The 13586-nt window shown below is 51.1% G+C and overlaps 1 protein-coding gene across 5 annotated transcripts in view; it reads right to left on the bottom strand.

Annotated features, from left to right (window-relative positions):
• SCLY (selenocysteine lyase) overlaps positions 1-12400 on the bottom strand; it is a 32568-nt gene extending 20168 nt beyond the window's left edge. Inside the window, exons 1-4 of one of the 5 annotated variants that reach the window (XM_027046395.2) lie at positions 12220-12400; positions 9590-9702; positions 3914-4014; positions 791-944 (exon numbers count right to left, since the gene is read on the bottom strand). In XM_027046395.2, coding sequence (XP_026902196.1) covers positions 791-944; positions 3914-4014; positions 9590-9702; positions 12220-12308 — 457 coding nt within the window. In that variant the 5' untranslated portion in view covers positions 12309-12400. Of the gene's footprint in view, positions 1-790; positions 945-3913; positions 4015-7579; positions 7731-9589; positions 9705-12219 lie in introns of those variants that run through there. The other 4 variants (XM_027046401.2, XM_053216021.1, XM_027046406.2 and 1 more) reach the window with 4 other exon arrangements.
• Between the last annotated feature and the right edge of the window lie 1186 nt (positions 12401-13586).

The raw sequence follows: 13586 nt of genomic DNA, 5'->3' as shown, positions 1-13586 counted from the left end.
AAAACTCTCCTACTAGTCCAACGGGAAAATCAACAAAAAGCCTTCATCGTCAAGTGGAGCTTCATGGCATTGTGTCCTTTATCATTATGACAAAAATACTTTCCCGTGGTTCACCTTCAGGTTTCCAGGCAGATGGAAGAAGGAGGCTGAGACGTCAGTCTGTTTAAAGGAAAGTGTTTACCCGGGCTGTCTTGAGGGAGCAAAAGGCTCTTAGTTTTCAAAAGTCCGCGGTCTGCACCTGGTGTCTCAAGACTTCGTATCACAGGGGAAGGGAAAGGTGCCCAGGGCTGCTGCTGGCCAAGCTCGCCCGACCCCGCGGCCTGCCTGGCTAGTCGCGCCCACTGTGTCGAGCTGACGTCGTGCAGCAGGAGCACGGTTATTCTTGTGTTTACCCCCGAAGCTGATATCTATTTGACCCTTGTTCTTCACAGAGAAAGGAGCCAAGATTTAATTAATATCCAAGTGAAGAGCCCTGCTTAGCACTGATAGGCATACGATTTCACTATGTGCATACCTGTTACGTACAAGAGTCTGAAGTATCATTCAGTAAATCAGATGACTAGTTCTACACGCTGATGACCCAGTTTGTGCCTAAGGGGGAAACTGGCAGCATTTACAGTTTACAGATTACCCCCACGTGGGAACAGGCCGTGTGGCCCCTGCACCTGAGGACCGCATGCAGGAGGGCACATGATTCCGCAGGTCCCGGGGGCGAGTTCCTCCTCTTGGAATCCGGTACTGGAGGTAAGCGGAGCTGCCCCGCAGGAATCCCGCCAGGCTGGTCACTCACCGGCCACCTGCTCTTTCGCCAGGTGCTCCAGGGGCAGGCGGATGGAGTCGTGTTCCACGGTGCAGGTGACGAGGTGGGGCACGGCCCCGTCCCCCTCTGCGCTGCGCGTGTGCTGGAAGTGCCGCACCACGGAATGGATTACTAAGTTGTTGGACTGCGGAGAGGCAGCAGAAAGAACATTTGTAAGACTTGCGCTCAGGGGAGGGCGACAGTGGCACTTTCTCTCACTTCATTGTCCTTGTGGCTAACGTTTAAAAAGGAGAAAAACAGTCCCAAAGACGTTCAACTTCTGTGCTGCACCTTTTGAATGCTCGGCGACAAAGGGTTGGGGTTTCAAACTTTCGATAACGTCAGAATTCATTTCCAGCTCGTTATGCCTGTCTGGTTAAGCAATGTTACGAATTTTTAAATTTTATAAACCTATCAAAAAAAGAATATTGGGCCCCAGTACCCACTGCTGATGGGAGTGTAATCTGACCATTTTATAACTATCAAATAAGCCCTCTGCCCCGGCACGTCTGCTTCTTGGACTTGACCCTGTTGCTATCGTTGCACAAAGCGAAATCATGTGCAGAGGTCTTTCCTGAGGGGGAACCCGGAAATAGCTCAACCTCAGAAAGGCTTCAGTGTCCACCAGTAAGAGAGCCTGGCAAATAACTCATGCAACAATGTTCACTGTGCACTGAGGCATAAACACGAAGGAAACCCTTTATGTGCAGATACCGAAGGATCTCACATACAAATACACTTGCTACGTGATAGTAATTTATGAAAAGGTCACAGACATTATATACAGTAACCTATCCAATTTCCATCAAAAGGAGGAAATACACACACATTTGTTTATATATGCAAAAATATGCTTCCAAAGGTGAAAAGAATATATAAATCCAGGGGCGCCGCCTGGGTGGCTCAGTTGGTCAAGCATCTGACTTCAGCTCAGACCATGATCTCACAGTTCGTGAGTTCGAGCCCTGCATCGGGCTCTGTGCTGAGAGCATGGAGCCCGCTTTGGATCCTCCATCTCCCTCTCCCTCTCAAAAATAAACATCTTTTTAAAAAGAATATATAGGGGCACCTGGGTGGCTCAGTCGGTTGAGCATCCGACTTCGGCTCAGATCATGATCTCGTGGCTCTTGAGTTTGAGCCCCGTGTGGGGCTCTGTGCTGATAGCTTAGAGCCTGGAGCCGGCTTCGGATTCTGTGTCTCCCTCTCTCTCTGCCCCTCCCCTGCTCGTGTGCACTCCCTCTCTCTCTCAAAAATAAATAAACATCTTTTAAAAAAGAATATATAAATCTACATACTTACTTTTAACGCACAGACTCTCCCTGGAAGACACTAGCAAACTAACAATATTGGTTTCTGTATCAAGAGAGGGTAAGTGAAGAGTTCAAAGTAGAAGACTTTAAAACCACAGAACAAAACAAAAAACTTATCTCAGAGAAATGTGTGTCAAATATAAATGTAAATGCAGGGGTGCCTGGGTGGCTCAGTCAGTTCAGTGTCCAACTCCTGATTTCAGCTCAGGTCCTGATCTCACCGGTTTGAGAGCTTGAGCCTCCCATCGGGCTCTGTGCAGACAGTGCAGAGCCTGGAGCCTGCTTGGGATTCTCTCTCCCTCTCTCTCTGCCCCTCCCCTGCTCGTGTTCTCTCTCTCTCAAAATACTTAAAAAAAAGATGTTTAAAAAAAAAGGTCTTACAAATTCTTTTTTATTAGGCTTATTTCCTAAGGATTTGCTATTTTCCATGCTCTGGTAAGCACCTGAAGCTGCTATAGAAACACAAAGATGGAAAATGAAGGTGGACACACTAATGCTCCAGCAAGGCTTGACTTTAAACTGAACCAATTTTCCTCTTCCTCATTCTTGAAGCCTCCTCCCCTCCACTTGTTTTTCTGCAGAATCCTTTATTCCAGGGACTCGGTATTGATTCTCAGTAATGAAGCTTGATAGTCGGCGCCATCGCTGGTCACAAGACCATCTTGAAGATGACGAACGCGGCTGGCATCCCGGTCCAGATTCCTACCGGCACTGCCTGGATCCTGTATTTTCCTATAAAACCCCTCAGCCTTTTACCCCGGGCCGGTCTGCAGTTTTGAAGGCACTAGCCTGCTGTGGCCTCCTTTGCCTGGCAAAATGATAAAACTATTGTCCCTCTTTGTCCCCAGACCGTCTCTGCGTGTTACATTTTGGCTCTGGAGCACAGAGGTTGATTTTCCACAACACACGTGCGTGTTGAGGGGACACAGAAACACAACCGGTTTTTGTATCTCATAACTGCTAAATGTTCTTATTAGCTCTGATAATCTAGCTGCAGATTCTCCTGGGCTTTCTTTTCTTTTGAAGTTTATTTATTTTGAAAGCGAGAGCGTGAGCAGGGGAGGGGCAGAGAGAGGGGGAGAGAGAGAATTCCAACGCTTAACCAACGCTTAACCCAGGTGGCCCTCTCCTGGGTTTTCTATGTGGACAGTCACATCACCTGTGGGAAGCAAGACAGTGACCATTACTAACTGAGAAGCCATCACACTGTCTCTGAGTTTTCCTATCAATTTAAAAGTACATGGGGCACCTGGGTCACTCAATCGGTTAAGCGTCCGACTTCGGCTCAGTCAAGACCTCACAGTTCGTGAGTTCGAGCCCCACATGGGACTCCGTGCCAACAGCTCAGAGCCTGGAGCCTGCTTCAGATTCTGTGTCTCTCTTTCTCTCTCTGCCCCTCCCCTGCTCACACTCTGTCTCTCTCTCTCTCTCTCTCTCTCAAATATCAATAAACATTTAAAAATTTTTTAAATAAAAATAAAAGTGCATCTGAAATGGCTCAAACCTCAAACTCTTAATAAGGCAACAATAAGGGATTTAAAAGACTAATTCCAGGGCAAAATAAAGGGCAAACTCTCTTCGTTGAAATGATGCAAAGCAAGTCAATGTACACACATCACAAACATCCTATCAGCCACCTGGAATTTATTTATAGGATATATATTGGCTAATTATATCAAGCTAATTTGCAAAACAGCAAGACTAAGTATCACTCTTCTTTTAAAAAAATACCAAGAGGGAATCACATTTTATTTTTTCATATGACTTACAACGAAAAGACGGTGAGCCTGTCTAGAGACTTTACCTCGGTGCCCCCGGAAGTGAAGATTATGTCCTGGGGTTTCCCACCTATCATCTTCGCAAGGTTGTCCCGAGCTGTGTCAATAATGTCCTTGGCCTTCTTACCTCGAGAGACCAAAACGGACACTCACTACCGTGGCTTTGCGGTTTCCCAACAAACACACGTTTAGAACAACAACCAGACGTGAAGGAACCGCTCTCGGTGGGCGATTCTGAGACGACCCGTGTCCCCTTGGCGTGAAAACAACAGGCCACAACCTAGGAATGAGCCAGCGCAGGGACCCTGAAGTCCCCGCAGATGTGCTCGTTGTCTCACCAGAGGCTACAGGACAGGGGAGCCGTGGCCATCTGCCCTGCCCCCCCCCCCCCATCAAGACAGGAGGGCCAAAGGATAGAATAATTTGCTTAAGATCATGCTGCACAACACCAGAAATAAGCTCAAGAGAGCTCGTGAGCCCTCAACACAAGGTCCAATGGTGCACGACACAGGCTACTGCCTCGGGGACAGATGCACGGTCACACGGAGGCCACGCAGCCAGTGTCACCGGCTGGTGGGAGAGAAGGACCCAAATTGTATGTGGTAGCGAAAGGAAGGGCAGGCAGGAGGGGAATTCTGAGGTGTCAGTGGCCCCTCTTCCTTAGTCTGTAGAGCAAAGTTGGGTGAGTATTCAGCCCTACTTGTAAAGAAAGGAGGGGGGTGGTAGCAGGCACCATGAAACCAGTCAATCATACATAAACAGAAATGTAAAATCACGTGGTAAAAATATACAAAGAAATTCACATAACCCTTAAAAGACTATTGTATAGATTTTTTTTTTCAATGTTTTATTTCTTTTTGAGAGAGAGCGTGAGCGGGGGTGGGGGGAGGGCGGAGAGAATCCCGAGCAAGAAGGCTCTGCACTGTCAGCACAGAGCTCCCTGTGGGGCTCGAACTCACGAACCGCGAGATCATGACCTGAGCTGAAGTCAGATGCTCAACCGACTGAGCCACCCGGGCGCCCAACTCTTGTATGGATTTGCCTTCTAAGTCGTGACGGTCTGTGGTGTTTGGTGGTGCTGCTGGATTGGAGCATGACCCCCCGCCTTTCCCAACGCACCTCGAGACCTTCACATAAGCGCTTCACGGCGATTTCTTTCCAAAGGTGGGTTTCCTAATTCACCTATTACTTTGCAAAAGTCGCCCTCTATTCACTTTTTGCACTTTTCCACAAGCCTCCGGGCGTTTCTGAGTAAGGGCTCCTGGGGCCACGTCCCCACCACTCTGTGGCCAGGAGAGCAGCTGAAGTGACGACTGACTGTTCCGAGTGCTCAGGAGGCCACGGAGGGACCGCCACGATGGGGACAGGACGTGCCACGGCCACGCTGGACACAGGACAGCAGTTCCTTAAGGAGCCACACGTGCCCCCGCCGTGCGATGCAGCCACCCCGTCCCTAGGCATTCACGGCAGTTACTCTTCACTGAGAGGAAAGCAAGCGACGTCCCTGGTGACGGTCCCAGCAGCGTCACTGCTGACAGCCAGAAGCTGGAAACCACTCATGTGTCCGGCAGGTGAAGGCGTGGAGACAGTGGTGCCTCCACGTGGAGGGGCGCTCTCCCCAGTGAAAGGACACGAGCCCCGGACACCCCGACAGCATGGATGCATCTGAAAACCGCTGTGCTCACTGCCACGTTCTCAGGTTTGACGACGGCACTGTGATGGGAGAAAGTCCCCTCTCTTATACACACACACAGGTGGGTCCTTGTGCCTGTAACTCAGGGGCTCATGGAAAACACATGTAAATTTAGAAAGAAAGGGATCCAGGGGACGCAGCAGCACTGCTGGGACCCAGTAGGTGGGAGACGCGTGGGTGTGCGTGTTCTCACTGTCAAACGTCAGCAACGTCTGCAGCTGTTAGTGTAGCTAAGTGTAAAGGTTGGTGCTTGTAACTGACGCCACAGGAGACTCCTCTCTGGGTGCAAGAGGGAGTAAGGGGCGTGTGGCTCCCGCGGTCCCTTAAAGCAGCCCTCCTTCACTGGGCTGCCCCTCACACCAGAGCCCCTCGACCTCCCCCAGCAATGGCCCGCTTCTTCTCTCCCTTGCCCATCTCCACCCGCCCTTCCGTTCCCTCTTGAACCCACGGCAATCAGGCTCCCAAATCTCCTCTGACCAAGGTCCCCGGGTGCCAAATCCAGGTCCTCACCTCCCCCCCACTGCCAGCAGCAGCTCGCAGGGTGGCTCCCTCCTCCAACGCGTCCCTCGCTGGGCCGGGGCTCCAATTCCAGACTCCAGATGGCCTTGCGCCCTGGCAGGTCCTCGGGTCCTCCCTCCCTGAGCAACTCAACACCGAACGCCAGCTCAGTGCCCAAGACTCTGCTCGCTCCACCGCGTTCCCGGTGGGCATCTGAAACTACACCTGCTCAAAGCTGAATGCAGCCTGTCTCCCCCCGACTTGTTCCTCGAAGCCCTTCCTAGCTCGGTAAACCCACAGCGACTCCATCCTTCCAGGGGCCAGGCCCAGTGAGCCTTCCCTCCTGCCTTTCCCTGTACGTCTCTGCCATCAAGAATAGCCGGAATCCGACCCCACGCACACACCGCCCAGCCACCGGCTGAGTCAAGGCTGCTGCTGACATACTCTCCTAGCCGACTCCCGCGTCCACGGACCCCACTGTGGCCCATTCTCCAAGCAGTGGCCACAGTAATACACTTCGTACCCTCACCAGAACGGTGCTCGGCCGCCGGTAGGTACCCAACCAATATTGCTTAAATCAGCTGTTCTCAAAGTGTGGTCTGGGGAACACAGGCTGGGGAGGGGGGGACCAGGCACTTTCAGGGGTCCACAAGGTCAAAACCGGTTTCAACTTAATACTAAGACATTATTTGTCTTTTTATTCTCATTTTCTCCAAAGCATATAGCGGAGCTTTCCAGAAGCCACATGATGTGAATATTGCAACAGACTCGATATAGAAGCAGGTACGGGAAAGCAACCTTCTCGTTTAGACAGACCCTAAAGAGGCTTTCACGGGTACAACAATGACACTCTTCTCACTAAATCTGTGCTCTTGGGAGAAGGCAGTTTCTTTTTCACGCAAAAAAGTTAACACGTAATGGATTCATCACTGTTTTGTTAGTGAACTCCTAAATATTTATTTCAGGTTCCCCAGTGTTGCTGTCTAGTGTGGCAAACATCTGTGCGTGTAGCGCACATAAACAAGAGCTCCCTGGAGTCCTGAATGCGCTCGAAGAGCATAAAGGGGCTGTGAGCCCAAAATGTTGCGAGCTGCTGGGATGGACCATGTCCCTGCTCCGCTCCGAGTCCTGCAGACACTGTGCATGACGTCAGAGGCAAGCTGGGCGCTCACAGTGGCCTCTACGGCCCTACGTGGCACTGTCCCCTGCAGCTCTTGAACCCCCGTGCCCACCCCACGAAAAGAGAAGTCCTCACAACCTCCCACAATCCCCTGCCCAAGACCAACGGTGGTACCAGCGTCAGGTGCGTGTCCTCTGGGCTCAGGCTGCTGGCTGTCCGCTCCGCCACCCTCCCTTCCTACGACCGCGACATCTCCAGCTGGCACGTGGCTGCATTACGGCCACATTTAGGTGAAGAAAATCTCAGATGAATGAAGAATGAAGACCTCATTTCCCAACTCCCACTGCAATTGGAATGCTAATGCACGGCCATGGGACCAACCTCTGGCAAGCGATTAGAAGCCAGAGCGATACATGCAACTTCCAGAAGTGTCGTTGAAGGACTCGGGCATCGCTTTCCCCTCCTCTTTCTTTCCTTCCTACGGGCTGGGCTGCGCACAAGATGGCCTGAGCAGGAGCAGCCGTCTTGACCACTGGGGGAATGAACAGGACACAAGTGGAGAGAATGGAAGGAACCGGGGTCGCTGGCCTTGGCCGTGTGACCACGTGGGCCCCGGACGGTCAGAGAAATGACCTTCCGCCTATATAAGCTGCTGTTCCTTGGGGGTTTCTGTCTCTCACAGCAAAATGATACATTTTCTACCCTGGCTCACACACAATTTTTCCTTAGGGGGTGGGTATGGGAAACAAAGAAACCTTCTTGTTTTATAACACACCCTTCCCACTTGAACAATATGCTGCTACTGTGCTTCTAGGTCATCGATATAGTCCACACCATGGCTTTGAAAGGGTCCAGAACTCCACTCGAGGGTTTCAGCATACTTTATGGAACAAGTCCTTGACTGATGGACGCTGAGGTTATCTCCAGCTTTGTACCATTATAAGCAAGGCTTTGACAAACATCTTGGGTATCTCAACTCTCCCTACGTGTCCTTAACATTTTCCCTAAAATAAATTCTCCCAAAGGAATTATTATCATTATTAAATCATAATTGTGAAACTAATCAAACCATTCTATCATAACGGTGATTTTCTTTTCTTTCCTTTCCTTCCCCCCCCACCCCATTTCTACCTGAGTATCAACAAGTGAATTGCAATGTAGACTTTAGTTATGGTTCTTAACAAAGAAACAAAGGCCATCAAAGGCAACCTGAAAGCCAGTGACAGGCTTCATCAGGTCAAGAAGGGGAATTTCTCCTTCAAGGTTGTTCTTTTTTCTTTTTTTAATGTTTATTTTTATTTTTGAGAAAGAGAGAGAGAGCGAGAGCGAGAGCAGGGGAGGGGCAGAGAGAGAGGGAAGTAGGCTCCAGGCTCTGAGCTGTCTGCAGAGCCCCACACACGGCTTGAAGTCGTGAACTGTGAGATCATGACCTGAGCCAAAGTCGGACTGTTGAACGACTGAGCTGCCCAGGAGCCCCCTTCAAGGTTACTCTTAAACTTCTTTATAATAAATGTTTTTTATTAGCATTTTATTGTCCTCCATATTCTCAAGTTTAATTCACCAGAAAATACAATTTTACTAGAGGAAAGATAAGATACAAGGCAACGTCCAAAAGATTAACTAGAATACACGTACCAAAGAAGTTAATGAATGACTAGTACCTGATTTTGAAAAAGCTTTTAGTTACCAAGCTGTGAAGCTTTTAGTAAACGAACACATGTGAAAACCCACAAAAGCCTGTAAAGTTGTATACAAATATTACTAAATCCTAGAGCTTGGCAACACTCTGTTGAAAGCTTTTAGTTCATCACAATCCATATTAAGATTATCTTAATTATCTGATAAGCATTAAATTAAAAAGGTACAACTTTAGATCACTATGTGAAAAACATAACACTCCCGACTTGAAGCAAATTATTTTCCAAACCACCAATTTAATGATCTACATTAAAACAAGAATAAATAAGAATATTTTTATTATAACAGACGTTAAGAATTTTAAAGTAAATTTCATTTAAAAAAAGGCCAGGATTATATGCAATCGTGATGATTTAAAGGTTTTGCAAATTCTGTAAGACTGAACTGAGACAGACAGATATGTGAAAGGGTTTCAATAGGTACTGTTATTACAAATAGCTCTTAATAAAACATCGTTTTCATCTGAGTAAGGGGGACGGTGTGTGTGTTCCAAATGAAAGATCATCAACCAGCTCAGTGTACAAGTTTGGACTTCTCTGGAAAAACAAACAAATAAAATCTACCAAAAATTACACCTGAGACTTGCAGTTAACAGAAAATCTCTCCACACCAAGTGACCACAAGTGGTGCACAATTTCTCTAAGAGTGCCCCGCCCTCCGTATCTCGGATCTGTGAGCACCCTCTAGGATTACCTGTGGGGTAAGGACTGCTGGGATTCCCCCAGGCTTCTCTCATGGCCTCGGTCACGACCTGGATAACCTCTGGCTCAAGCGGGGTGGTTGCGTTATAGTCCATGTAAACTTTCCTGCTGGAAAGAGAACAAAGATGTGTCTGTTAAGGAAAAGGAGACGGAACCCGGAGCACGGCTGCCCTGTGTCCGTCGCCTCCGCAGGAGCAAACAGCAAGGGCAGGGAGCTTCTCTGCATGACCACCACACAGGCTCCACCAGCTGCACTTGGCAATCCCGCAATCTTCATGAATTACGGAGAAGGTATGCCCGGTTTTCCAACAATCTAGTATTTGCTAGCGTCCTCTACAATCACTAGAAGAGCATCCATTTAGATCTGCAAAACCTCTTTCCAGCCCCTGGTAGGAGGATCAAGGGTCCTGGTTACAAGGACAGGTCTGTCTCCTGTCCTCCACGCAGAAGGAGGGGAACCAGGCACACCCAGTAGCCACACATTCCAGAAGTTTTTCTTTTTTCTCTGTAATTTCTGGTTTGGCCAGAGGCTCGGGTGATCTGGGTGCCCACTCCTCTCCACACCCTCCCCTTTGCTCCCTGACAGGAGCAGACCTGCTTCTCCTCCCTCCCCCCTTCACTTTCCTGTGCCTCCAGTGACCACGCCCCCCCACCCCACTTTCCTTTTTGGGTCTTTGCTCCATCTTGACCTTCTCGTGAAGCCCCCTACAGCAGCCAGTCCCCTTCCTCCCAGCACCCGGAGACCCCCCGCTCCTTCCTCTGTCCCCATGGCACTCGGCAGCCTCTGACACACTGCACTGGTTCCTTGTCAACTGTCTGCCTTGAGAGGCAGTAACAGAAGGTCAGGTGCAGAGGCCCATGGGCTTTGCCAGTTCTCTTCACTGCTCTGTCACCAACACTGAGAACAATGGCCAGCACACAGCAGGGGCCGGACTTGCAACAAAGTGTCACAGAAAAGCACATCCCCTGAAAGATCCCTCCTAAATAAATTTATCTGTATTTCTTTTTACCAGTATCAAAACCCTTCAGATACTTTCTTAATAGATACAATAGGTAATCCTGCCTAATACTATTATTTTACCTGATTTTAAAACCAGTAACAGTTTTTTAAATGTTTTATTCATTTTAGAGAGAGTGCACGCACTAATGGAGGAGGGGCGGGGGGGGGGGGGGGGACAGAGGATCCCAAGTGGGCTCTGTGCTGTTAGCAGTGAGCCCAATGTGGGGCTCCAACTCGGGAACAGAGACATCAAGACCCGAGCCAAAGTGGGCCCACTGACTGAGCTACCCAGGTGCCCCTAAAATCAATAACAATGTTTAATTAAACCAATCCACATGAAAATTCAAATACAATTACCAACTGTGGCTGTTAAAAGTCTGTTGTTGTTTTTTTAACCACAGTGTTTTAATGCAACATCTTGCTGTCCAAAGTCACCTGATTGGTTTGAAGCTTTGGCAAGTTTGACCCTTGGCCACTCCCACTTGGCAATGTGCTGATTCTGCTGTGACTGAAATCTGCAAGGGCCGCTAATTTTGCTGACACTTCCTACTAAGTATCCTAAGTTTCCTCAAGCTACTAGTGTCTGCTCAGCGACTGCAGCTTTTCAGTCTGCTGCTGGAGTGAGCTAATCCATGGCCTGAGTTTCAGATGAACATTTTATAGATAACTCTGCTCTATTATTGTCTTCTTCCTTAAGATGCTATCGTTATCGGATGCGAAAGCTAAACTCTGTTATGTCCATAACCAAAATGTAATAAAAAGGTACTGCGAGCCTCCTCTCCACCCGAGTCTCCCTGCAGGGCGTTCCCCTAGCCCCTTTGCTCAGTCTCCACCAAAGTAGACTGCCTAATGAAAAAGAGGGTCAGATTTCGGCCTGGACCGGAGTTTTAAAGACACAAACACTCCTCATATTCGGGTGCAGGGGCACAGTGGACCGGAAGGCCAACTGCTCAGGCCAGGGGCCCGGGAGGCACGCTCCGCAGACCCTCCTTCCTCTGCGCGGGTGCACCAGCCAGTCCTGCGGCTCCGTCTCTGAAGCCCCCCTTCGCCACCACTGCCACCACTCCGGTCCACACCACCTCCCTCTCCCAGATTTTTACAAGACTCCCAACGTTGCCCTGCTTCCTCCCCTGTCCCGCCACCCCCTCCCCCCGCGCCTGGAATACACGTCCCGAAGTCCTTCCTGAGCTCCGTGGCTCCGCTCGCTGACCGTCGCCCTGCCAAGCCCTCCGCTCCAGCCGCGCGCTCGGCTCAGCCCCGGGAGCAGCGGCTGCTCCCCCGCCCCGCGCGCTCTCCCCGGACTCGGGCGCTGACTCCCGGACGTCACTTGGCGCGGGAGCCCCGGCGCGGCGGTGCTTCCCACCTCGCACCCCGGGACGCGAGCCGCCCCGCCGACAGCGCGCCCGGCCGCAGGCCCGCGGGGACCGCCAGCTGGCGCCCCCCTCCGGGCGGGTCCCTCCCCCGGAGAGACCAGTGCCCGCCTCCGACCTCCCCAGGGAGGGGTACCCCTCCCTGGAGAGACCCCTGCCCACCGCTCCCCACCGGCCTCCCCGGGCGGGACCTCCCAACCCCGAGGGCTTCCCGGAGGAGGGAGCCGGCCGCTTCCCCCTCACGGCGCGCACCTCTCCGATGGGGTCTTCTCTCCACCGTCGCCGGGCTGACTCGCCGCGCGCCCGCGCGCATCCCCGGTGAGCGCCACGGCCGCCTCCATCGGGCCCCAGCACTACCCCAAACGGCCGACCGCGCGGGTCGCGCCCGGGAGCGTCTCCTGGAGGCCCGGCGGAGGGGGCGGGGCCGCGAGGCCCGGGCGGCGTCCGGATTGGCTGAGCTTTGCACTCCGGCCAATGTCTGGGGCCAGCACAGGTGAGATGCCGATTGGCTGAGGGAGGTCAGGTGACGGGTGTGCGTCACAGGGGGCGTGGTGACGGAGGCTAGGAGGCGGGAGTGAGCGCCTCTCTGGATTCCGCGCTGGTCCATACCCGCGGCAGCCGGGGCCGGGGCTGGCGCCGGGACCGGCCTGTCAAGGGGGCACTGTTGTCCCCATTTTATATATGGGGAAACTGAGGTACGGTATGGAAAAGCTCAGCACCTTGCCCAAGTTCACACGGGCAGTGAAGGACCCAGAATTTGAATTCGGGAATGCTTTGCCAAGAAGGTGAATTCTAACTGGCTTTTCGTAGACTTTCTCGGTTTGACCTGCTGTTGGGGTCCAGGCGTTGTCTCTTCCAGCTCTGCAAGCCTCTATATTTCTGGGTTCCTTATTTCCTTTCATTCTTGCTGGCAAAGTGAGCTCATTTCTTGCAACGTGCAGCCATAGCAAAGGACACAGCAAAATTTAAGAAGCAAGGAGACACCCAGGAGTTCAAGAACTATCAGCAGAGGGGGAAAAGAAAGGGAATTGGGAGAGCATGGTCAAGAGCAGATGAGAGTGTACAGTGCAGCGGAGAGGGCGTCCGCAAAGTGTCTACTGTATACAGTTAGGAGCACTGATGCATTTACTAAGGGAAGTTTGAGTACAGCAGTGCGGAGAGGGCAGAAAAGTGCGCAGAGTTGACGGATGAATGGGACATGAAAGAACTGAGAACGTGGCCAAGAGTTTCCTGAAGTTTGAAAGGAGAAGGAGCCACAAAAAGGGGTTACAAGATTAAGGGAAATATTTTAGAGACTGAACATGTTTATAAACTGCAGGGAGGTAGCTAACAAGAAAACTGAAGATGAGAGACAAGAGGCAGAGGCCTGGAGGAGATGGGAGGGCATGGGCTTAAGAGAGAGCAAGGGTGGGGCACCTGGGTGGCTCAGTCGGTTGAGCTCAGGTCATGATCTCACGGTCTGGTCCGTGAGTTCGAGCCCCGCTTGGGCTCTGTGCTGACAGCTCGGAGCCTGGAGCCTGCTTCGGACTCTGTGTCTGCCTTTCTTTGCCCTTCCCCCCACTCGTGCTCTGTCTCTCTCTCTCTCTCTCTCAAAAATAAACATTAAAAAAAAATTAAAA

The sequence above is a fragment of the Acinonyx jubatus genome, chromosome C1 (genome assembly GCF_027475565.1).
Source record: "Acinonyx jubatus isolate Ajub_Pintada_27869175 chromosome C1, VMU_Ajub_asm_v1.0, whole genome shotgun sequence".
NCBI classification, from domain to species: domain Eukaryota; kingdom Metazoa; phylum Chordata; class Mammalia; order Carnivora; family Felidae; genus Acinonyx; species Acinonyx jubatus.
The sequence above is the reverse complement of the archived record's forward strand: the minus strand, read 5'-3'. Positions and strand labels throughout refer to the sequence as shown.